This window comes from Vulpes lagopus, chromosome 8 (genome assembly GCF_018345385.1).
Source record: "Vulpes lagopus strain Blue_001 chromosome 8, ASM1834538v1, whole genome shotgun sequence".
In the NCBI taxonomy this organism is placed as follows: Eukaryota; Metazoa; Chordata; class Mammalia; order Carnivora; family Canidae; genus Vulpes; species Vulpes lagopus.
Genome location: NC_054831.1, coordinates 111,404,167 through 111,426,954, shown reverse-complemented (window position 1 = coordinate 111,426,954; position 22,788 = coordinate 111,404,167). Strand labels below are relative to the sequence as shown.

Genomic DNA, 22,788 nt, shown 5'->3' with positions numbered 1-22,788 from the left:
AACACAAATGTAATTTCACTCTTCCTTGAAACCCCACTTACATGTCAATAAAGAGAAAGAAAATAAGGCATAATGCTTGATAAATTCTACAGATAGAAGTCTTAGTTTCTTCAACAAACAAATAAGGGGTGGATAGACAGGCTATCTATAAACCAGTGGTTCTGAACCAGACATGATTTTGTGCCCAGTCCTGCCACCATTCTCAACAGGTAAAGGTCAACAGGGCACAGACAGCCCACCACAGTGAAGAACTATGCAGCTCAAAATATCAATAGTGCTGAGATTGAAAACCCTGTTATATAGCCTCAAAGATTTGTAAGTCCTCAACCAGTTGTAGTGTGGGGGCCCGATTGGTTTCCTGGCCGAAGCAAACAACCCAGGGGATTTTTTTATTATCTTTATTAGATAATAGTAAATTTGAATATCAAATATTAAGGAAGTATTATTGCATTTTTTGGAGCTGATAATGGTATTTAAGAGGAGACCTTTTCCATATCACTGAAAGATACTCAGGTATTTATTAATAAAATGACTGAGGTCTTAGACAAAATAATATGAAAGGTTGAGGAGGGAACAGGGTAGGTATCGATGGAAAAAAATTGGCCATGAGCTGATAATTATTAAAGTTGGATGATGGGACATAGTGATCCATCATATTATTCCATCTATTTTTGAATATGCTTAATTCCATAATTAAAAAATAAATAGGCATAAACCCTCAAAAGGAGAGAGAGAGAGAGAGAGGAAATAGCAACACAATTTTGGAAGACAATAGATGAGTGCCTACTAACTCAGCCAACAAGAGAAAGCTAAATTCTCAGATCAGCAGGAAAAGGCAACAACCAACCCATGTGCTTCACAGATTATCCAAAAGTTTCAATTTGTGACACATCAGGAACCTCTGAAAGGCATGAAGGACAGAGATTTTGACTAGAAGTTGTTTAAAGAGAGTTTTTTTTTTAAGATTTTTAAGGTTTTATTTATTTTATTTATTTATTCATGAGAGACACAGAGAGAGAGAGAGGCAGAGTGAGAAGCAGACTCCATGAGGGAGCCTGATGTTGATCCCAGGATTCCAGGATCACACCCTGGGCTGAAGGCAGATGCCCAACCACTGAGCCATCCAGGGATTCCCTTAGAGTTCAGATTGCCAAACACCCTCTTCAACCCTGAGTAGCCAAAATGAAGAATGATTGAAAGTTTATTCTCTAGTGGCAGCTGGGTGGCCCAGTCCACTAAGTGTCTCACTCTTGGTTTTGGCTCAGCTCGCCATCTCAGGGTCATGAGATCGAGCCCCACATCAGGCTCCGTGCTGGGTGTGGAGCCTGCTTAAGAGTGAAGAGGACTGGACTATAGGATGATATGAGTAATAACATAGAACAGAGTACAATTTAAGGTGGAAGGCATTAATAAAGATCAAAAAGAGACTACACAATAATAAAAATGACCCATAACTAAATAAAGATATAACAAGAGGTGCTGGCCTGCCCCTCCCCTCCAAAAAAGAAAAAATAAGTATGAACTTTATACATAAACAAAATAGTCTCAAAATAATAAATGCAAAATTGTCAAAATTTTAAGAAAAAATGGGCGAGTCCACATTAAGCTTCTACTTATCATTGTGGTAAAACTCCTAGCTGGTAGAATACAGCAAGGAAAAGATATATGAGATAAGAATTGAAAGAAATCAAAAGTATATTTTTAGTAATTGTTAAAAATTATAAGTGAGGGATCCCTGGGTGGCGCAGCGGTTTGGCGCCTGCCTTTGGCCCGGGGCGCGATCCTGGAGACCCGGGATCGAATCCCATGTCGGGCTCCCGGTGCATGGAGCCTGCTTCTCCCTCTGCCTATGTCTCTGCTTCTCTGTCTCTCACTGTGTGCCTATCATAAATAAATAAAATTTAAAAAAAAAAAATTAAAAAAAAAATTATAAGTGAAACAACTCTACATCATTGAAGATTAATAGGTAAGCAGTGGTATATATTCAATAATAGTCATACAATAGATTTTTATACCATGGTTGATATAAATTATATTCTCCTGAGTCAGCAAGTATAAATCTCAAAAGAAAAAAAAAATACCAAAGCAATCAATAAATTGCAGAATTGCATTTGTAATATAACATCTGAAAACTTAAATACTAAATATTTCTCCAACCTGTGAGTACAAACAAGCATAGAATGACAAGACAAATTCAGAGTACTGGTTATCTCTGGGAAGGAAGAAGTAAATTGGACTTCAGTATGCATACTTATTTCCTTTAATGAAAAACCGACCAAATATGGAATATGTAAAGATTAAGAGTAGGAATACCTTGTTGTATTTTTGAAATATTTCAGGAGTGCCTGGGTGACTCAGTCAGTTAACTGTACAACTCTTGATTTCAGCACAGGTCATGATCTCATGGGTTGTGAGATTGACCCCCTCATTGGGCTCCATGCTCAGTTCTCTCCTTGAGGGTTCTCTCCCTGTGCCCCTCTCTCCACTTGCACCCGTTCTCTTTCTCTCTCAAATAAATAAATCTTAAGAAAGAAAAGAAAACAAAGAAAGATAGATTTCAGAGGCATCTGGCTGGCTCAGTCAGTGGAGCGTGTGACTGTTGATCTTGGAGTTTTAAGTTCAAGCTCCACATTGAGTGTAGAAATTACTTAAAACCTTACAGAAAAAAAAATATTTCACAAAAGTGTCAAATAAAACAAATTTAGCTCTCTTAAACAAGAACCCACAAAGACTACACCTAATCCAGTTTTGAAAATCAAGAAGGCAAAACTTACTATTTTATAACTAGGGAAGCTAAAAGTAAAGCCTAGCAGGTTGGAGCTTTTGGTTTTTACATTTGGGGGAAAAAATAATGAGTTTTGGAACAAAAAGTAAGAGTGATCAATTTCAGATACAGAATTGGTGGGTACTTGGGAAATTGTTAATATGCATATACAACATCACATTGACTTACCTTGCCTTTGGGTCAGTATTGTTAACCATTAATATTTTAAAGATCTCAGTATAGCCTGCACAGACTTCTAAAGTCTCCAGAAATTTCTTGCATTGAAAAATGTTTCAAATTCCAAAACTTTACACAATTTATCCCTGATTTCATGTGTCCTTCTCTTTTAACAGGCCTATCAGCCCCTGTGCCCAGAGGTCGAAAAGGGAAGAAAGTAAAAACTCAAACAAGCTCATTTGATATACAGAAAGCAGAATGGCTTCGAAAATACAATCCTGAACAGCTACTTCAAGATGAAGGATACAAAAAACATATAAAACACCACTGTAATAAGTAGGTAGTAGGGTATTTTTAACACAACTCGTTAAAAGTTTATATTTCTGAATTTATTAAAAATCTTTAAGCATGCTGATTTTGAGTACAGAGACAGTGTGGTCTAGGACCAATCCTAATCTTAATCTTACAGGGTATCCTTCAGCAAATCATGGTACCTCTTGTGTCACTGTTTTCATCAACAGAGAGAGAAATAAAACTGGCCTCCAAATGATCTCATTATATCTTACTTGGATATTAAATTATGATGATTGTGAAGATTTTGGAGAAACCTATTTTACTATATATGGTAGTAATGAGACTTAATCAGAGTAATTATTATTTAATTATAAAAATTCTGTATACAAATTCTTTTCCAATTTTAACCTCATGGATGAATTTTCTTTAATGATTAATATCTTTGTGTCTTTTGATTTCTTTTCCCTCATGTTTAGAGTTTTGCTTCGTGTGAGAATGCTGTATTATCTAAAGCAAGAAGTCATTGGAAATGAGTGTCAGAAAGTATTTGATGGAGTTGATGCAAGGTAAATTAAATAACCTGTTTATATTCTCAGTTATATAATGAGGCAAAAGTTATAGGACCAGAAAATTGTACATTAAGTGGCTCCTTATTCAGTGAAGTTCACAAAATTCCACCACATGTAGAGAATTCACCCTTGCCAATTTTTGCCTTTCCTCCATTAGTCTCAATCTTTGGCTCTGTCACTAAAAGCTATAATAATCATAACAGCAGTTAGGAGTAAGCTTCCTGCTGCCAGATCTAAAACTTAACCTTTCTATGCTCATTCTTTTCTTCCCTCTTATTCCAGTGGAAGAGGTTGTATGGCGACTGACTTTTATATCCACATGTGATCCATCCGATGCCCTGGTCTCTCAGTTCCTTATTCTGCTTCTCCTTTCTTCTTGAAATGCTGTTTTTATTTTTACCTTTTTTTCTTTTCTGAGATGCTGTCTTCTGTAGGCATTCATGCAACTCTACCCACCTATTGTCCTTTTTCCTCAGTGGTCTTTTCCTCTTCGTGTACCTTTGTGAGCTCTTATATTGGATTAGCCAGGAGTTCTGCCCTCAGCTCTCTTTCTTGTCTACACTCTCCTTAGGTAAGCTCCTGCAGTCTCAGCATACCAAGTCTCAAGAAACAGATGACTCTCAGACTTGCATGTTTCATCCCAGAGCTCTAACCTTAGAGAGCTGCCTCCCAGCATTTGCACTTGAAAGTCTAGTTGACATCTTTAAACTTTCCCTGGCTCTCCAAATCTTTTTTTTTTTTTTAAGATTTTATTTTATTTATTCATGAGAGACACAGAAAGAGAGAGAGAGAGGCAGAGACAAAGGCAGAGGGAGAAGCAGGCTCCATGAAGGGAGCCTGATGTGGGACTCGATCCGGGATCTCCAGGATCATGCCCTGTGAAGGCAGCACTAAATGGCTGAGCCACCCAGGCTGCCCCAAATCTTCTGCCTCCGACCCTTTCCTCCCACATTTCCACACACAGGCCTTTCCCATTCTGCTAAATGTACCACCCAGTTGCTTGGTGGCCATTCTTAATTCCTCTCTTCCTCTTACACCTCTCAGGAAGATCTGTGAGCTCGACAAATTACAGCATATGTCCAAATCTGAACACTTAGCACCACATCCTCTGCTAAATCTCTAGCACAAAGCACCACTACGCCACGTTTAGACATTTGCAGTGGCCTCCTAATTAGATCTCTCTCTCTACAGACTGACCTTCACACAGTAGCCAGAGTGATCTTTCTGAAGCAAAAATCAGGCCATGGTGTTCCTCTCCTTCAAACTTTCCTGGTGCTTCTCATTTCTCTTAGAATAAAGTCCACAGTTCCTATGGCTCTACATCACTCATGACCTCTTCCTTTGTTCTGTCCCTCACTCATGATGCTGCAGCCACACTGGGTTTTTGTTTCTCCAGCATATCAGGCTTACTCTGCTCTCTGCCTCCTGGTACACACTTGCACCTCATCTTCCACAGAACTGTCTCTTCAAGTTTTTCAGGTCTAGACTCAAGTTTTACCACCTCCCAGAGGCCCCTCTGTAGCTAAAGCAGCCTACGAGTCACTTACTAATGCTTAACCTTATTTTATCTCATTCATGATGCCTATTACTATTAAAGGTATGTTTATTTGTACACCTTTCTCTTTCCATTACAGTTTAAGCTGCTTAAAGGTTAAATATGCTGTTTTATTGATCTTTATTTTCACAACCCAAAAAATACTTGTTGACTAGGTGGTGACTCCCCTTTTCTCTTCGCCTAACAGGATCTAATCCATTTGTAATTTCCCAGGAACTATGTCCTGCAAATTTTCCCTATATTTTCTGCTTTCATTAACCTCCCCCTCTCTGGATTCTCATTTGAATTTTCACATCTTCACATCTCCCTCAGACACTGACACACACAGACAAACACAAACAACACTTTTGTACCTAGCATCTCATCTCACTATTTTATGGTTATTCTCCTTGATTTCACAGCCAGACTTCTGCGTTTGTATCTCCTTTTTCTCCTCTCCGATTTCTGATGTACTCCCCACCCCCCACAGTTCAGCCTTTACCCCTCATTCCACCACCACCTCCAAGAAATCCCCCCCAGCATGCTTGCTGCTAAACCCATGGATATATCATAATGTTTATCTTACTTTACCTTTTTCTTTTAAGATTTATTTATTTGAGAGGGAGAGAGTGGGGAGGAGGGGTAGAGGGAGAGAATTTTCAAGCAGAGTCCCGCTGAGTGCAGAGCCTGACATGGGGCTCAGTCCAACGACCCAAGCTGAAGCCAACAGTCAGAGGCTCAACCAACTAGGCCACCCAGGTGCCCCTGTCCTACTTTACCTTTATTGACTGCTCCCTTCTTCAAATGCTTTTGTAATAGCATTCACCTGCAGATGTTCTTTTTTAGCTTTCTGCTCGCTGCTTTGCTAGCTCCTTTTCAGGCTGTCTCTGAAATGTCTTCTCAGGGATGCTCTCTTCTTGTCACCTCCTTTTCCTGAATGCTGTCATCTTTTCTGTGGCATCAGTTCTTATTTCTATACTCTACTTGCACACCTATCTCCAGCTCACATGTTTCCTCTGAATTTCAGATCCACATCTCTCACGTGTGCCATGATTACTAATGCCTCCAGGCCTTTGCAGTCTTTCAGAACATTTCCTCTCCCATTTTCCTCCATTCTCCCCCGCTCACTGCTCAGCTCGGCTCAGCCTTTCCTGGCCTCTTAAGTCTGGGTCAGGCATATATCCAAGTGCTCCATCACAGAGCTCACCATGCAGGGGTGCAGGTACCTCTTCACAAGGGCAGGGAGTGACTGCCTTATTATTGCTATTATTAGCACATAAGGAATGCTGTTTGAATGAATGATCTAGCCTGGAGAAGTTAAAGGTGGCTTTATGCAAGAGGAAGCACATGAACTGAGTCTTCAGAAACAGAAATCAACAACGGGAGCACATGCAGCATATTATATTCCTTTCCCTAGCAGTTAACAAACATTTAACATGCATTTGGCCCTTAAACTGGAACGCTGGGTAGGTATATGCTCTTTACAACCAGGAAATCTTTCCAGCTCTGGTGATTATCACAGTGTTTTGGGCTTAAAATGCCACCTGATGGTTGGTGAGGGGAATTACCTGACCCTCTTATTTTCTTTTCCTCTTACCTTCATCTTTTGGTTCTTATGCTTTCGTTAGTCCTGATCAGGAAATCAATCAAAAATAAATATCTTCATTAACTGTATTTTCCCTCATCATTTCTTCAGTTTTCATTGTATCACAGGAAAATCATTCTTTTTCTATTTTCCTACATTAAGCTAGAAAACTATATGATTGCAACCCTTCTGTTTTTAAGAAAAATTAGAGGTAATTAGATATTCAGTTAAGTGCAGAAAACTTTAAGAATCTAGAGAAATGTGTCCATCCTTTTCTCCATATTCCTTGGGTTAAAAACTGTTTGCTGGCAAAACACTTAGGAAAAATAAAAAGTAATTTTCTATCTATTTATCATGTTTTATTTACTTTTAAGACTTGTAAAAGTCTTTTGTTTCCATTACCATTGTCCTTTATTTCCACTATATTAGTATTTTCCACTGTATTAGTAAAAATCAGGTTCTTGTGGACTAGCTCAGGAACATATTGACTATCAGTTTATTGCTATATGATTAGTTCTTTTGAGTTCCCAGACAGTGAGCTTACAAATGAACTTTTGCTACACAACTTAATTGTAAGTAGGAAACTTCAAGTTTTTTCAAAACAATAGGCTTTTGTTTATTAACTTATGAAATTTTGATGCTAAGACAAGGAGATGAAATTCTGCTTAATTTTGTTATGTTTTGTTATATCTCTGATTCCTTGAAAACTGATAATTCACAAATATCAAATAGGGAAACTCTCAACTTGAAAATTTGATTTCCCAAGGTAATTTACCCTATCCAGTCTCCAATATTTATTTATTGGGGCACCTGGGTGACTCAGCCAGTTAATCGTCTGCCTTCAGCTCGGGTCATGATCTCAGGGTCCTGGGATTAAGCCCCACGTCAGCTCTCCCTCTTCCTCTCCCCTTCCCCCTGCTTGTGCTCTCTTTTTCTCTCAAATAAATAGATAAACTCTTTTTTTTTTTATTTTTTTATCTGAGGGAGATGCAGTGTAGAGGGAGGAGTAAAGCAGACTCCCCATTGCGCTCAGAGCCTCAAATGATACTTGATCCCACCACCTGAGATCCTGACCTGAGCCAAAATTGAGTCCGATGCTTAACTAATCAAGCCACCCCAATGCCCCTCTACCTTCTTTGTTGAGTAAAATATAAGAATGATGCGTGTGTGTTTAAAAATTAATGATATTTGTTCGATAATTATTGTCAGATGTTAGTGATCTGCTAGGCTGAGGAAGACAGTGGCTTGAATCATTATGTAAAGAAGTAAATGTTTCAGTCCTTCCATGTGTGGCATGTTTTCATTTTTAGCAGTGATGTATGTGTTACTTATAAAAAGTTTCTGGGAAAATAATAATTTCAAATGATAAGCAAAGGAAGTTTGCAGAATTCGTTTTTTTTTTTTTTTTTAATTTTTATTTATTTATGATAGTCATAGAGAGAGAGAGAGAGAGAGAGAGAGGCAGAGACACAGGCAGAGGGAGAAGCAGGCTCCATGAACCGGGAGCCCGACGTGGGATTCGATCCCGGGTCTCCAGGATCGCGCCCTGGGCCAAAGGCAGGCGCCAAACTGCTACGCCACCCAGGGATCCCCTGTTTGCAGAATTGTTGAGTGCTCTTTAGTAGTTGTTTCATACTCATGAAAACAGCCAAATTACCAAAGCATCATGGGTTTATTATAGTTTTCTTACTTTATCATATTGTCATTTTTAGGCATGATATTTATATACAGCATAAAAATAGCACTCTGAGTATTTTAGTCAAATTATGAATCAAAAACTTGCCATGTTCCTTCACTTGTAAGCAATGCTTAATTTTTCAGTGGCATATTCTTACCAATAGCAGTCTAGAAAATATATAACTTGTTTTGCAGCCTAAAGCAGTTAATTTGCCCTTCCAGAGCCTCAGGCTCCTTATACACAAAATGAAATAGTTGAGCCAGCTGATTTTTGTCAATTTGTTTGCTGACAAAAGATTCTACTTTCCCATAAAATGCTTTGTTTATATCTGAAGGAAATCAGAAAAAAAAAAAAAAAGAAAAAAAATAATAATAAAAAAAATAAAAAAATAAAAATAAAAAAAATGAAGGAAATCAGTAGAAAGAATGATTCTTTAAGAGTAAATAAAGTAAACCTTAAAAAAGATTCAGTAAACCTATTGAAAAATGTCTTTTGTTGAGTTTAAGGATATTAATTCATTTTTTGGTAATTTTGTTGGTGCTGTACAATTTTGTAATTTTAATTGGTGATAATCGTGGAAAATTTTTTTAAAAATCAATGAAATAAAATCTTAACCTCTTTTTCTTAAAAAATGTAATGCTGGGATGCCTGGTTGGCTCAGCAGTTTGGCTCCTGCCTTCAGCCCAGGGTGTGATCCTGGAGCTCCAGGATCAAGTGCCACATCATGCTCCCTGCATGGAGCCTGCTTCTCCCTCTGCCTGTGTTTCTGCCTCTTTCTCTCTGTGTCTCTCATGAATAAATAAATAAAATCTTTAAAAAAAAAAAAAAAAGCAGTGCTTTTTACAAGCTAGGTAAAGTCTGCCTCCTCTTTGACTTGTTTGTAATTATTCATAGTGCCATATCGTGATTTTTTTTTTTTTTAAGTGACATTGATGTTTGGGTCCCAGAACCAGACCACTCAGAAGTTCCTGCTGAATGGTGGGATTTTGATGCTGATAAGTCACTTCTTATTGGAGTTTTTAAACATGGTAAGTGAGAAGTAAAGTAGGTAGTCCTCTTCTATGTATAATGTGATTCAACTAATTCTCAGTTTAACGATTCCCAACTATAGCTTCATTCCGGTAACACTGATACTATTATACATATCATGGAGGGCACACAACACCAAATTATGTGTCCATCACTACACTTCTTCATGAAAAGGTTGGCATACATGACCTGCCCCCTCCCGGACAGAGGTCTTACTACCCCTCAGGAAGAGTTCGTGTAAAGTTTGTTGTATGATCAGTTTTCCTCTTTTTCATTTTAACTGATAAATTTAATATAAATTTTTAAATATACCTATGCCAAATCATGTAATATTTATGATAATTTCCAGAAAATCTGCTTTACCCTGTAGTTTTTAATATATGGTTCCTTTAGTCCAGGAACATCATCCACTATAAATATGAGGAATGCTTATATTCATACACCTTTTTTCTTTTTATCCTTTTCACTTTCTAATTGGTGATCTCCCCCCTCCCCAGGTTATGAAAAATATAACACTATCCGAGCAGACCCAGCATTATGCTTCTTGGAAAGAGTGGGAAAACCTGATGAGAAAGCAGTTGCTGCTGAACAGAGGGCAAATGATTATATGGATGGGTATGTGCACTTCAGAGACGTGATTTTTTTCATATAGCTCTATCAGCAGCAGCATATTCTGTTGGTGATGTTTATCTTTAAATAATGTAGTAGTAAGACAATTGGAGTTTACAGTCTAAAAGAGTTAACAAAACTCTAATAAATTAGAATTTATCCAGTGGTGTGATCAAAGAGACTCCACCTGCCCTATACCCATTCTTGTGGTGAGTCCTTCATTTTTCCATTCTTCTCAGTCATGGCCATTAAAGCCATACAATTCTAAGGGCATAGAAGAAACTAAGAATATTACAATTGAAGAGAAATAGGATGTTTGTTCGTTTTATCTGTTATAAGGTCTTTACTATCTTTGTTTTCTTACCAAAAGATAAAAGTAAGGGACTGTTGTTGAGGTTAATATTGCACATTTAAAAGTGAACTTGATAGTAAGACTCAATTAGAAGTAGCTTTCTTCTGACTTGCCACATAACTACCTTCATGCTGTGGCTTGGCTGGCTCCTCAGACTAACGAACAGAGATCTCAGTACAAAATCACATTAAAACGTCCTTCCCACAAGACTCTCATTTGTCCTGTCAAGAGAAAGTTTAAGTCCAGCATGATAATTGTAGTATCTGTTGGTATTTTAACAGGGATGTGGAAGATCCAGAATACAAACCTGCACCAGCTATCTTTAAAGATGATATAGAGGTATGCTTTGGATCCTATTTTAAAATCCTCAATTCTTATTCCATGATTTCTTTTGTTTGCTTTTTCTTTTGTGTGTTTTTTCCTTCATATGTTTTCCTTATACATAATTCTCTTCTTCAGAAGATTAGCTAAGTTAGTGAACCACTTGGGTTGACAGATACCACAAGTAGTCCTTCAGAATATGCCCGATCTCCCTTCTAGACAAGCTGGAGGCTGGGGTGGACATATGGATGAAATGGAGCTTTCCCACATGGTGCACTACTAGGATCTAAGAAGCACAGTGTCAGGGGAAAAAACCAGAAGTAGATACTCGAAGTACACAACAACAGATAGAAACTATACCTACATAAAGGGCTTAAAATAGAGGGTAGGGCCTAGAGGAATTCTGAGCTGTTCTAAGTGTTCTGTTTATAGAAAGTCAAAAGGAAGAAGCAGAGTTGGGTGAAAATACAGAAGATAGTCTGTGGAGTAGAGAAAGGATGTGGAAAGGGATGAGAGATTCTGTAATACTTATCAAGGCGTGGAGAGGACTAGATGGTGCTGTAACTGTCAGGTAAGGTGTGCTGGTCTCAGTGGCCAAGGGGTTTGGATATTGATGCCTGTGTGAGGACTAGAGAGGGTCCAGGCCTGTGTGTGGCAGTGAGAACAGAGACCCTGCATAGAATGAGAACCCTCAGAGAGCAGTACTGCCTGACAAACACACAGGGAAACAGCAAGGAAATCTATCTCCATGAGGGTGCTGGCTAGGGAAAAAAATTGTTTGCTTTGAGAATTCATAGCCAGAGGCCTGCTTTCTCTTGAGCTTACTGGTTTTTTTATATCCTCTGCATGATCCAAGAACTCTTGAGCCAATAAAATGTAATATGGAAAGGTTCCAGGCTAGTAATACCCCTGAGATACCTAGTAGAAACAAAAAGAAAAAGAGTTGTGGAAGAATCAGCTTCAGTGTAGACTGTACTTGAGTCCTGAAGATAAAAGCCCTCCATAAAATGAAGACAAAAATCCAAAATTTAAAATCTATGAGGAATAATTTACCATGAGTGAATGTTAGCAAATACAACAAAGAACATGATTAGACCTCTAAGAACTTCTGATGGAGGTCTATTAAAATAGAAAATAAGTAATTTTTTAAACTGTCAAAAACATTAAAGAAAAGACCCAAGAACAAAAAAGAAAGATACCTGATTTTTAAAAGACAAGGGACATATGAAAAATTTTTTTATAACTTTAGAAGTGGAAAATACAGACATTCAAAGTTAAAATTCAACGAATAGGTTAAACACTGTGCCGAGGAGGCAAATTAAACACAGATCTTGAGAAAAGAAATGATTTAGAAAACAGATTTGAGGAAAGGATCCATAATGTAGCACAATGGCTCAGTTTAGCCCAATCAGGAGAAAGAAACCAACCACATAGTCATTTGAGTAAAGTTTAATGTAAAGAATTATTGACTATAATAGGGAGATTTAAGTAGAGAGGACTAGCTACTACTCCAGGGCTGACACAGAGCCGCCAAGGAAGAGCCCCGTCCCAGGCAGGGCTGGATCCTCATCTCTTTTGAGAGGGCATTAGCCACACCTCATTGGATGGCAGAACAGTTGCTGTGATGCCCCACTTGCACAACTTGCTGGAAATCCACCTGCCAAGGGAGCTTTTCCTAGGGAAGCATCTCACTGGAGGCACTCTGCTATGAAACCACCACCTGAGGCCAAGGCTGCTAGGGGAAGCTGCTGGCCAACAGGCCCTTAAAGAACCTGCTTGAACTGCAGAAGTGGGCCTTGGGGAAGCTGCATGTGCTGTGAGAGGTGAGCCAGGGAGGAGTTCCCCCAAACCAGAGAAGTAAAACCCTTTTCCTCCTACAGTGTCTCTCTGGTTGCCATTACTGAGAAAGCTTAACATCAAACTGGCTGGCAAAAAAAAATATTTAAAGTGCCCAGATCCATTTTCTTAGAACCAATAAAAGGTGTGAGAGGCAATGAATTTAGGGCTAAGAGACATTAAATCAATATGAAAAACTCTTTAGAGACAAAGAGGATAACATAATGATGTCTGGCATATGTCTAATAGGTATCCAGAGGGCAGAAGGGAGACCTGTTTTAAGAGATACCCACTGAGAATTTTTCAGATTCAGTGAAAGACATGTATTCTGAGAATCAAGAAATAAAGTGAATCTTGGCAAAATAAACAAAATTAAATCCACTCAAAAAAACATCCCAGTGAAATGGCAGATGTTAAAAGCAACCAGAGTAAAAAGACCCACTTACAAAGGAATGATGATAATTCTAACTTCAGGCTTTTCTAAAATAACAATAGGAAATAATAGTCATTGGAATAAAACCACTAAAGTTGTGAATATGTTTACAGTAGTGTTGGATTATCTGACTGGAGATTCTCTGTTGACAGATAAAAACTATATATACAGCACAAGCAAACTGTTCAAGGCTGAAAGAGAAGAGTTTTGCAGGTTATCTAATTAAATATGAGAATGAATAAATTATGAAAGTTGTTATATATATATAAAAAAACCTATTAGTGATGAAACCTAGGGCATATTTGCATTTAGGGTAAAGGAAAAGCACCTGGCCTAAGTGTAATCATGGGAGAGGAAAATTTTAGTGGAAAGTAGGTCTAAAGTGTATAAGGCAACAGAGAAATGTAAAAGCGTGGGAATTGAGAACAAGATATTAAGATTTTTATTTTTACTAAATTTATCATTAATTCTATTGCAAAAAGTTGTCTATTACTATATTAAGAGGTTTGATTCTCTTTTCTTCTTTAATGTATCTTGATCCAATCACCCTGTGACAAATTTAAATTTTCTTTTAAAAGGATGATGTTTCTTCACCAGGAGATCTTGTTATAGCAGATGGAGGTAAATTGCATTTCTCTTTATACTTAATAGTGGAAATTCACATTCTCATGATACCATGAAATCAGTAAACTATCACGCTTCTATGTTGTTTTAGATGCATATGAAATTTTTATTGAAGACTATCATTATATAGGACATACTAGTTGACTGGGATTTTAGCAATATTTTTAGTTGCAAATCTTTATGCCGTGACTCACTGCTTTTATGGAATCAAAGCTTTCATGATTTTATGGCTTGATAATTAAACTTATGTATGAGATTTCATCATCAAAGAACTGATTCAGTAATGCATTCAATAGCTTATCAATTCCACATGCATATTAGGAACCATCCTTTCTCACACCCCTTTTCTGCAAAGCCTTTCTTTGCAGGGTCTTTCTTCTCCTTCCTTCTGATTATCAAGATAAAAACATGCTGTCACCAGAGTACAATCACTCCCAGCTGACACCCAAGGAGAATAGGGCCTTCTCCTCTCATAGTTTGACTAGGAAGGAAAAAGTAGTATTTGCTTAGCATGAATGCCGCTTAATTATGGTATATGTAATTATAAGATTATACCCTGGAAATAGAAAGCTAGATCCTGCACTTTATTAGGTGAACAAAATCTTAAAAGTGACAGCATTGTCGTAGAGAATTTTTTATAATATATGTTCCTCACTAATGACCTTTAAACTGTTTTGATTCTCACATAAATTGAGATAGATTTAATACAGAAGAAGTCTTTAATTGTAAGAGTTTACAGTATTCAACTTCTCAGGGATTTCAGTTTTACTTTTAATTCATTTAAGTTTAAGGCATTTGAATATTTGCCAGCCAGTAAAACATATTAGACATGGAAATGCAAGAGTTGTATTTTCTGTGCAAGTGATGTTTGGTAGATACTATTGTGGTTCTTTATCCACTGTGACCTACTTACTTTGAGCTGTTTTTTAAGTTTGTTGTGACGTTTTTAGAGCTGTAGTTAAAAGAAAACTTTTTTATAATGAGATATTTGGCTTTGTGGGTTTTTTCCCACATAATCAGATTGAAAGAAAAAAAAGTTTTAAGTAAGGAAATTTGCATTTTTTAAATGAGCTTCATTTTAATATCTATTTAGTTTTGTAGGGCAGGGTTTTCTGTTTTTAGTTGCTTTCATTATTATTATTATTATTGACATGAGTTTCTTTAAATATAGATGGTCAACTGATGGAGGGTGATAAAATTTATTGGCCAACTCAGTCAGCTTTAACTACACGTTTGAGGCGTCTCATCACTGCGTATCAGCGTACTAATAAAAACAGACAAATCCAGCAGATACAGCCTACTTTCTCAGTGCCTGCCAGTGTAATGCAGCCTCTTTATGAAGAAGCCACTCTCAATCCTAAAATGGCAGCCAAGATAGAAAGACAGCAGAGGTAAGACAATAGCCCTAAATTTTTAATATTAGTATAATTGTATAAATGTAGTTATTCATTCAGAAGGTTGTTAGAGTGTGAGTATCTCACTTTATGAAAAACATAAGTAGAGAAGCTGCTCAAAGCAATGTTTTATGCATGCACACACGTACATAGATATATACTCATACACATATACACACAAATATGGTCAAAGCACATATATACACACAAATATGGTCATAGATTATTGCATTTTGTAGTTCCTAGCCATGCTTCATATTTAATCATTATTTTGTCGTGCTTATGAAGTGAGTTAAAAAAATTGAAGTTGCAATGCAAACTCAAGAATTAAATTATTAATAAAGCAAACTTTTAAATTACATGAAATAAAATCCATTCTACCTTATTCTTACATTATGACATCTATGAAATAGAAGAATGTATGGAAGACAAGTCTGTTTATGCTTTATATAGAGGATGAACCCTTGGAACTACTGATATCAAAGGGGAAGAAAATGGGAGACCTTTTTGCAAGAGAACTTGTTAAGACAGGCATGCTTCTCTCTTCCCAAAAGCTTTAACTTCTTAAAAAAGAGTATGTTGAAAAGAATAGCAGTATTTTTTCAATAAGCTGGCCTTGTGGGGCTCCTGGGTGGCTCATTTGGTAAGCGGCTGCCTTTGACTCAGGACATAATATCAGGTTCCTGGGATGGAGCCCTGCATTGGATTCCCCGCTCAGTGAGAAGTCTGCTTCTCCCTCTGTTCTCCCTCCAGCTCATACTTGCTCTCTCTCATCCTCTTTCAAATAAATAAATCTTAAAAACAACAACAACAACAAAAAAGCTGGCCTCGTTGTTAAGCCTGGGTCCTTGGATGTTCTCTAGAAAATATATCAGTTTTCTTTTGTATTTGCAGCACAAAAAATTCAGTGTAACCAGAATTTAATCAGTCTGAAATTTAAGATTTTTCAATGTCCTAGACATAATCTTCTTCAAATACTACTACCTCTGTAAATACACTGTTTCAGTTATCTATAATTGCATAATAACGCCCACACACATCCCAAAACGTGATGACTTAAACATGAGCTTTTTTATTTCTCATAATTCTATGGGTTGACCAGGTGGTTCTTCTCTCCATGGTATTGGCAGAAGTGCTGAGATGGCTGGAAGGGAGAGTGGCCTCACCCACATGGCTGGCAGTTGGCACTGGGTTGCCAATTGGAAGCTTGAATGAGGGAACATTTCCAGTAGCAAAGGCAGAAGAAGCTGCAATTTCTTAAGGCTCAGCCTCAGGGTTACAAAGTTTCACTTCTGCTACCTTCTGTGGGTCAAAGAAGTCACAGGGTCAACCACGATTAAAGGGAGAGGAAAGAGATTGCTCTTCTCCCTGGGAAGAGTGGCAGAGAATTCATGGCCATCTTTAACCTCCCACATGCATTTTTCCCTTGGTTGGTCAGATCTGGATTCATCTTCCTAAAAGTCCAAATTTATCATGATAGTTAATGGCTCCTTATTTACTACAGGTATAAAGTTTAAATTCTTAAACCTCAGTTCAAGAGTCTGCAGTTTTTGCTATCCACATGCATTTCTAATTTTATCCAGTATTGTTCCCTCAGCCATAATGTCCTATGTATTCTTGACTCAATATCTTGCTTATATTGTTCCTATCACCTGGAACACCCTTCTTCCTACTCTTTAATACTGATTGGTTTCCTAGGCTATTTTTACTTTATTATCACATTAATCTTCTTACTGTAGCACTGTGATGAAAATGGCCTGTTGATGTTTTTCAAAGGTCTCATATATTCTTTCTCATTCACACAATTCCATAACTTAACCAGGAAAAAGTGTCCCTAAATTAGGCTGTGTTTGTAGATCTGTGATGCATAAAAATATTATTACCCTCTTTAAGTATCTTTAGGAGCTCTCTACTGAATAGAAACTATTTTTAGCCAGTATATAAATTATTTCATAATCTGACCCTAACCCTATCTCCTTCTATCCCCAATATGAGCCATATCCTTGTTGATCTGGATCTGGAATGCTCATCATACCCCCAAAATATAGATTACTTCCTACTTTGCTTATACTGTGCCCTCCTTCTATAATTCCCAGGCCGATCTTAGCCTTAGTCCATCTTAAATGCCACTTCTGTGATGCTTTCTTTATCACTCAGGTCTGAAGTGGTCCTCCCATCTTCTGTGCTCTCCAAAAAATCTTGGTTTCTATAATGCATACAACTAACATGCTACCTTATACTATAAATATGTTTGAAATCTTTTATCTTTTCCCTAAAGGTAGGGTCATCATGTTTTACATATCTGCTACATATTTTCTTACATAGCAGATATGCAAAAAACTATTATTGTCTGAAGGAAAAGAAGTGTGATTGGATAGATGAGTCAACTAGCATTTTTTAAAGACTGTTTATTTGAGAGAGAGAGAGAGTGCCCAAGTGGGAGAAGGGGCAGAGGGAGAGAATATCTAAGCAGAGTCCTGCTGAGTGCAGAGCCCAATGCAAGTTTTAGGTACTTGAAATGTTTTAAATTTTATTATAGGCATTATATTCAGCATTAGTAAATATTCATTTTAACATCTGAAACTAATGATGTATCCTATGGTGGCTAATTGAATTTAAATTTTAAAAAAAGAAAAATATTTTAGTGATCAATGTGACTTCTTTTTTAATCTGATTCAAAATAGATGGACAAGAAGAGAAGAAGCTGACTTTTACAGAGTTGTGTCTACATTTGGAGTGGTATTTGACCCTGATAGAGGCCAATTTGATTGGACAAAATTTAGAGCTATGGCTAGGCTGCATAAGAAGACTGATGATAGCTTGGAGAAGTATTTGTATGCATTCATGTCTATGTGTCGGAGGGTTTGTCGTCTTCCTTCCAAAGAAGGTAGGTATAAAATTTCTGTCTTTCCTAGTTTTGGTCGAAAGAGCAAAAACTAATATTCAGAAATTTCCACTTTGTTTATTTCAATACTAATTCAACACATCAATAATTTCTCAGAATTGCAAATAAACTATGCTAAAAAAAAAAAAAAAGCTATGCTCAAAGGTCTCCCTATTTGTTAATCCTGCTATTAAAATAAGATCTAGGGATCCCTGGGTGGCTCAGCGGTTTAGCGCCTGCCTTTGGCCCAGGGCGCGATCCTGGATTCCCGGGATCGAGTCCCACATCAGGCTCCCGGCATGGAGCCTGCTTCTCCCTCCTCCTGTGTCTCTGACTCTCTCTCTCTCTCTCTTTCTTTGTCTATCATAAATAAATAAATAAATCTTTAAAAAAAATAAAATAACATCTAAAACAAATAGTTACACTTTGAGTTTTGAGGAATGGCCAGTGCTTACTCAGTATTAGGCTGATGATCAGGGGGAGGTAGAAGATAAATGGTAGCTTGTGATAAATAGAACTAACCTGTATTTTTAGTCCATCTTAAAGGAACTGTGTTAGAGGGCTTATTTACATGAATAATTTTGCAAAGAATGAGGCCTCCATTCAAAAGACATTTTAAAGAATTTTAGTAGGAAAAAAAAAAATCACCTAGAGCCTTAAAAAAAGAATAATCAGAGGTGCTAATGCTCAGCCAAAGCCCTGGTCTGGGGTGAATTTATTTCATTATCTTTGAAGCCCAGAGAAGTAGCTCATCCTGCCAGCAGCCCCTCTCAGTAGTGCTATTACAAGCCACTGTCTCTGTAGTTTGTTGAATATGATTTCCGACTGCTAAACCAGTGGCTTCCTACTCCTATTTCATACTAAAAAATATAAATGGTTAATAAAAGGACATAAATGTGAGTTTGTTTGCTTGCTTTTTATGTCCTAACAGATCTGTTGTCAGTCTGCTGAATTGAGAAGCCCATCACTTGATTACCCAAATACCAGATGATTCAAAGTAGATTTTAGTCTACTTAAACAGCTTTTGCAGGAGTACCTGGGTGGTTCAGTGGTTGAGCGTCTGCCTTTGGCTCAGATCCTGGTCCCAGGGTCCTGGGGTGGAGTCCTGTACCAGGCTCCCCCTAGGGAACCTGCTTCTCTCTTTGCCTATGTCTCTGCCTCTCTTTCTCTGTGTCTCTCATGAATAAATAAATAAAATCTCTTTTAAAAAAGCACCTTTTGTAAGACTATCACTGCTTTAAAAAGATAAAGCAAAATATTGTGTCTTCTGATATTTATGGTTACCAAGAGGCCCTTATTTATTTTCTTAATTCCTACCAGCAGAGTATAAAATGTAGTGAATCAATGAACCGCTTCTGACTCTAGTTTTAAAACAAAAAGGAAAGGGTTAATTACTAAGTATTGATTGAAAAGGTAGTGTTTTCTCATTGGAAATGGGAGTGAGGTTTTACTTAGATCAGTTTTCCAAATTTCCTCGGTTCATAGAGCCCTTACTGTCTCTAATTTTTCACAGCGCCTGAGGCTAAAAGTTCTGTTTAATGAATTGATCCAAACAACTTAGTATTTATGTCCAACAGTCTGGTTTGAAATTACTAGATCAAACCAATTGTTTGAGACAAGTCAACATTTTGATCAAACAGATTAATTGAAAATATAATGTAAATTGAAAAAAAGGAAAAAATACTACCCTTCTTTCTTAAATAGTTACACTTACTTACTAATGGGATGTGTACACCTTGTCAGGCACGCTACAACTCTCAAACACTGGAGGTAGAATGGATACTCCCTCTCTGTTTCCCATTCCATACTAATGTTTGTATGGTCCTTGATGTCTTTTTTAAAAAAAAAAAAAAAAAGATTTTATTTATCCATGAGAGACACAGACAGAAGGAGAAGCAGGCTCCATGCAGGGAGCCTGACGTGGGACTTGATACTGGGTCTCCAGGATCACACCCTGGGCTGAAGGCAGTGCTAAACCATTGAGCCACCTGGACTGCCCTTCTTTTTTTTTTTTAACTTTTTATTTTGAACTACTTTTAGACTTTCAGAAAAGTTGCAAAAAACTATAGAAGTTTCCATGTATATCTCACTTTGCCCCCCCCACATGTGAAATCTTACATGACTAATTATAGTATTATCAGACTTGGAAACTAACATTAGTACAGGCCCATTATAAACTGAATACCTAGTCAGATCTTAACAGTTTGCCACTGATGTCCTTTTTAGTTGTAGGATCCCACATTGTATTTCGTTAGTCTTTCCCCTTAGCTTCCTATAGTCTGTAAGAGACTCTCAGTTTTTCTTGTCTTTTATGACCCTGATACCTTACAAAAATATTGATCTGTTATTTTACCACAAATCCCTCAATTTGGATTTGTCTTATGTTTTCATATGATTGCATTGAGGTTGTGCATTTTGTCAAGAGTACTGCAGAAATGGTGTGTCCTTCTTGGAACGTACCATGAGTTCAGGATGTCAATATGTCCAACACTGATGATACTGCCCTTGATTGTTTGGCTATGTAGTCTATGCTGTTTCCCCAGTATAAAATTGCTGTCTTTTCCCTGCAGTTAACAGATATCTTTAGGAGATACTTTGAGATCACACAAATCCTGTTTCTCCTCAAACTTTTACCCATTGATTTCAGTATCCATGAGTAGGTCCTTGTAATAGTTTTTACTGTGGAATTCTGCTGCAAGCAGACTGTTGCTTTGCTTTCATCTGCTGATCAATTATTCATATCAGAATGGACTCATAAATACTTATTTAATTCTGTAGGTTGTAACCCAATACTGTCATTATTTTGATGCTCAAATTATACGAGCTCTTTTAAGTGGCCCCTGCATTATTTCAACAAATGCTTATCTTTCTTTTTTAATACTTCTAAACTGCCAGGATAGCAAAATCTAATGTTGAAACTGAACTAGCTCAAGCCATTACTTCACATAGCATTTGAAGTTTCTTCATTTCCCTCAAATTTAAAGAAAGCCTTTGGTGTTCCTTTGAGTTCACTGCAATGTACTGAGTTACCCTGGTGCAGCTAGGGTTTGTTTATAGAGTATGATTTAACAGTTTTAATTTTTACTTATAAATGATTCCAGTAAGTGTTCTTCTCTTTGATTAAAGCACAGAAGCTTTGTGCAGTGGCAGTATTGTAGCCAATGAGGTTTATCTGAGGCACGATTATTGCTAATTGATTAAGGCACAGATTAGTAAAGACAAAGCTCATAGGGAATTTCTTAAATTCTTCTTTATATTCACATACTTCAAAAAAAACGTTATCTATCCTTTACTTACTTTCAGAAGATCCAGTGTTATGTGTATGTATTTTGGTACTTCTTTTTTAAATTTTTATTTTTTCTCATTTATAAATTTTAAAAAGAATTTCTGGAGATTACACACTGATACTGAGTAGATGTACATTTTAAGAAGTTGCATTATTTGTTTTAAATCTGTAACAAAGTGTTTTTGAGGTTAACGTTTGTATTCTTGTTTTAATGTAGAATTGGTGGATCCAAATATTTTTATCCAACCAATCACAGAAGAACGTGCTTCTAGGACTTTGTATCGGATTGAACTTCTAAGGAAAGTACGAGAACAGGCCCTCCGACATCCACAATTGTTTGAACGCTTGAAGCTTTGCCATCCAAACCCAGACTTACCAGTCTGGTGGGAATGTGGCCCTCATGACAGGGACTTGCTCATTGGAGCTGCTAAACATGGGGTGAGCCGAACAGACTATCACATTCTTCGTGATCCTGAACTCTCCTTTATGGCAGCTCAAAGGAACTACAGTCAAAGTAAGATGGCTCATTCAAGGACTTCTACCCCACTTTTACAGCAATATCAAGTAGCACTTTCTGCTTCTCCTCTTACCTCTCTACCTAGGCTCCTAGATGCTAAAGGTATTATTCTAGAGGATATGAAAGTTAAAAGTGAAAATCTTAAAGAGGAGCCTCAGTCTTCTGAAGAAGAATCTATGTCTTCTGAGGAAACCAGGACACTAATAAAGTCTGAGCCTGTAAGTCCAAAGAACGGTGTTCTACCGCAGGCCACTGGAGACCAGAAATCTGGTGGAAAAGGTGAAACAGACAGACGCATGGTTGCAGCCAGAACAGAACCCCTAACTCCAAACCCAGCTTCTAAGAAACAGCGAGTCCACAAAAGAGGATCCGAATCTAGTTCTGAGTCTGACTCTGATTCTGAGAGATCATCCTGTTCTTCCAGATCATCTTCTTCCTCGTCTTCCTCCTCTTCTTGTTCCCACTCTCGATCAGGCTCTAGTTCTTCTTCTTCATCCTCTTGTTCTTCAGCATCGTCTTCATCCTCATCCTCATCCTCTTCCTCATCATCCTCCTCTTCATCTTCATCAGAAGAAAGTGACAGTGAAGAAGAAGAAGTCCAAAAGCGAGGTATATGCATAAAGTGCTTTTCTGTTTTATGACATTTCAAGTGAGAATGAAAAGAATTTGGTTCAGATAACTGAAGCATGTTGAAAATGGTTAACTTAAATTTTATACGTACAGATTTGCATAGGAAGCACTAGTGAAAAGGGAACTAGAATTACTGGTGCACATACCTCTATTCAATATTCAAGGTACTGCAAAATGGGTTAGTCAAGCAGAAATTAGGCATTTTACACAATAATTTTAGTTCCTTGTGATCACCATCAATTTAATGTTGCATTTCTTCTGAACAAGTTGAT

General features: G+C 37.4%; 1 protein-coding gene and 1 pseudogene across 14 annotated transcripts in view; both read left to right on the top strand.

Moving 5' to 3' along the window:
- Positions 1 to 22,788, top strand: part of CHD9 (chromodomain helicase DNA binding protein 9) — a 222,428-nt gene that overhangs the window by 174,452 nt on the left and 25,188 nt on the right. For 13 of the 14 annotated variants that reach the window (XM_041766074.1, XM_041766070.1, XM_041766071.1 and 10 more), the window contains 9 exons: positions 3,118 to 3,277; positions 3,712 to 3,801; positions 9,526 to 9,629; positions 10,128 to 10,245; positions 10,873 to 10,930; positions 13,760 to 13,802; positions 14,977 to 15,196; positions 17,884 to 18,086; positions 21,587 to 22,495. In XM_041766074.1, coding sequence (XP_041622008.1) covers positions 3,118 to 3,277; positions 3,712 to 3,801; positions 9,526 to 9,629; positions 10,128 to 10,245; positions 10,873 to 10,930; positions 13,760 to 13,802; positions 14,977 to 15,196; positions 17,884 to 18,086; positions 21,587 to 22,495 — 1,905 coding nt within the window. The remainder of the gene's footprint in view (positions 1 to 3,117; positions 3,278 to 3,711; positions 3,802 to 9,525; positions 9,630 to 10,127; positions 10,246 to 10,872; positions 10,931 to 13,759; positions 13,803 to 14,976; positions 15,197 to 17,883; positions 18,087 to 21,586; positions 22,496 to 22,788) is intronic. The other variant, XM_041766076.1, reaches the window with a different exon arrangement.
- On the top strand, positions 21,216 to 21,390 carry LOC121498252 (annotated as a pseudogene).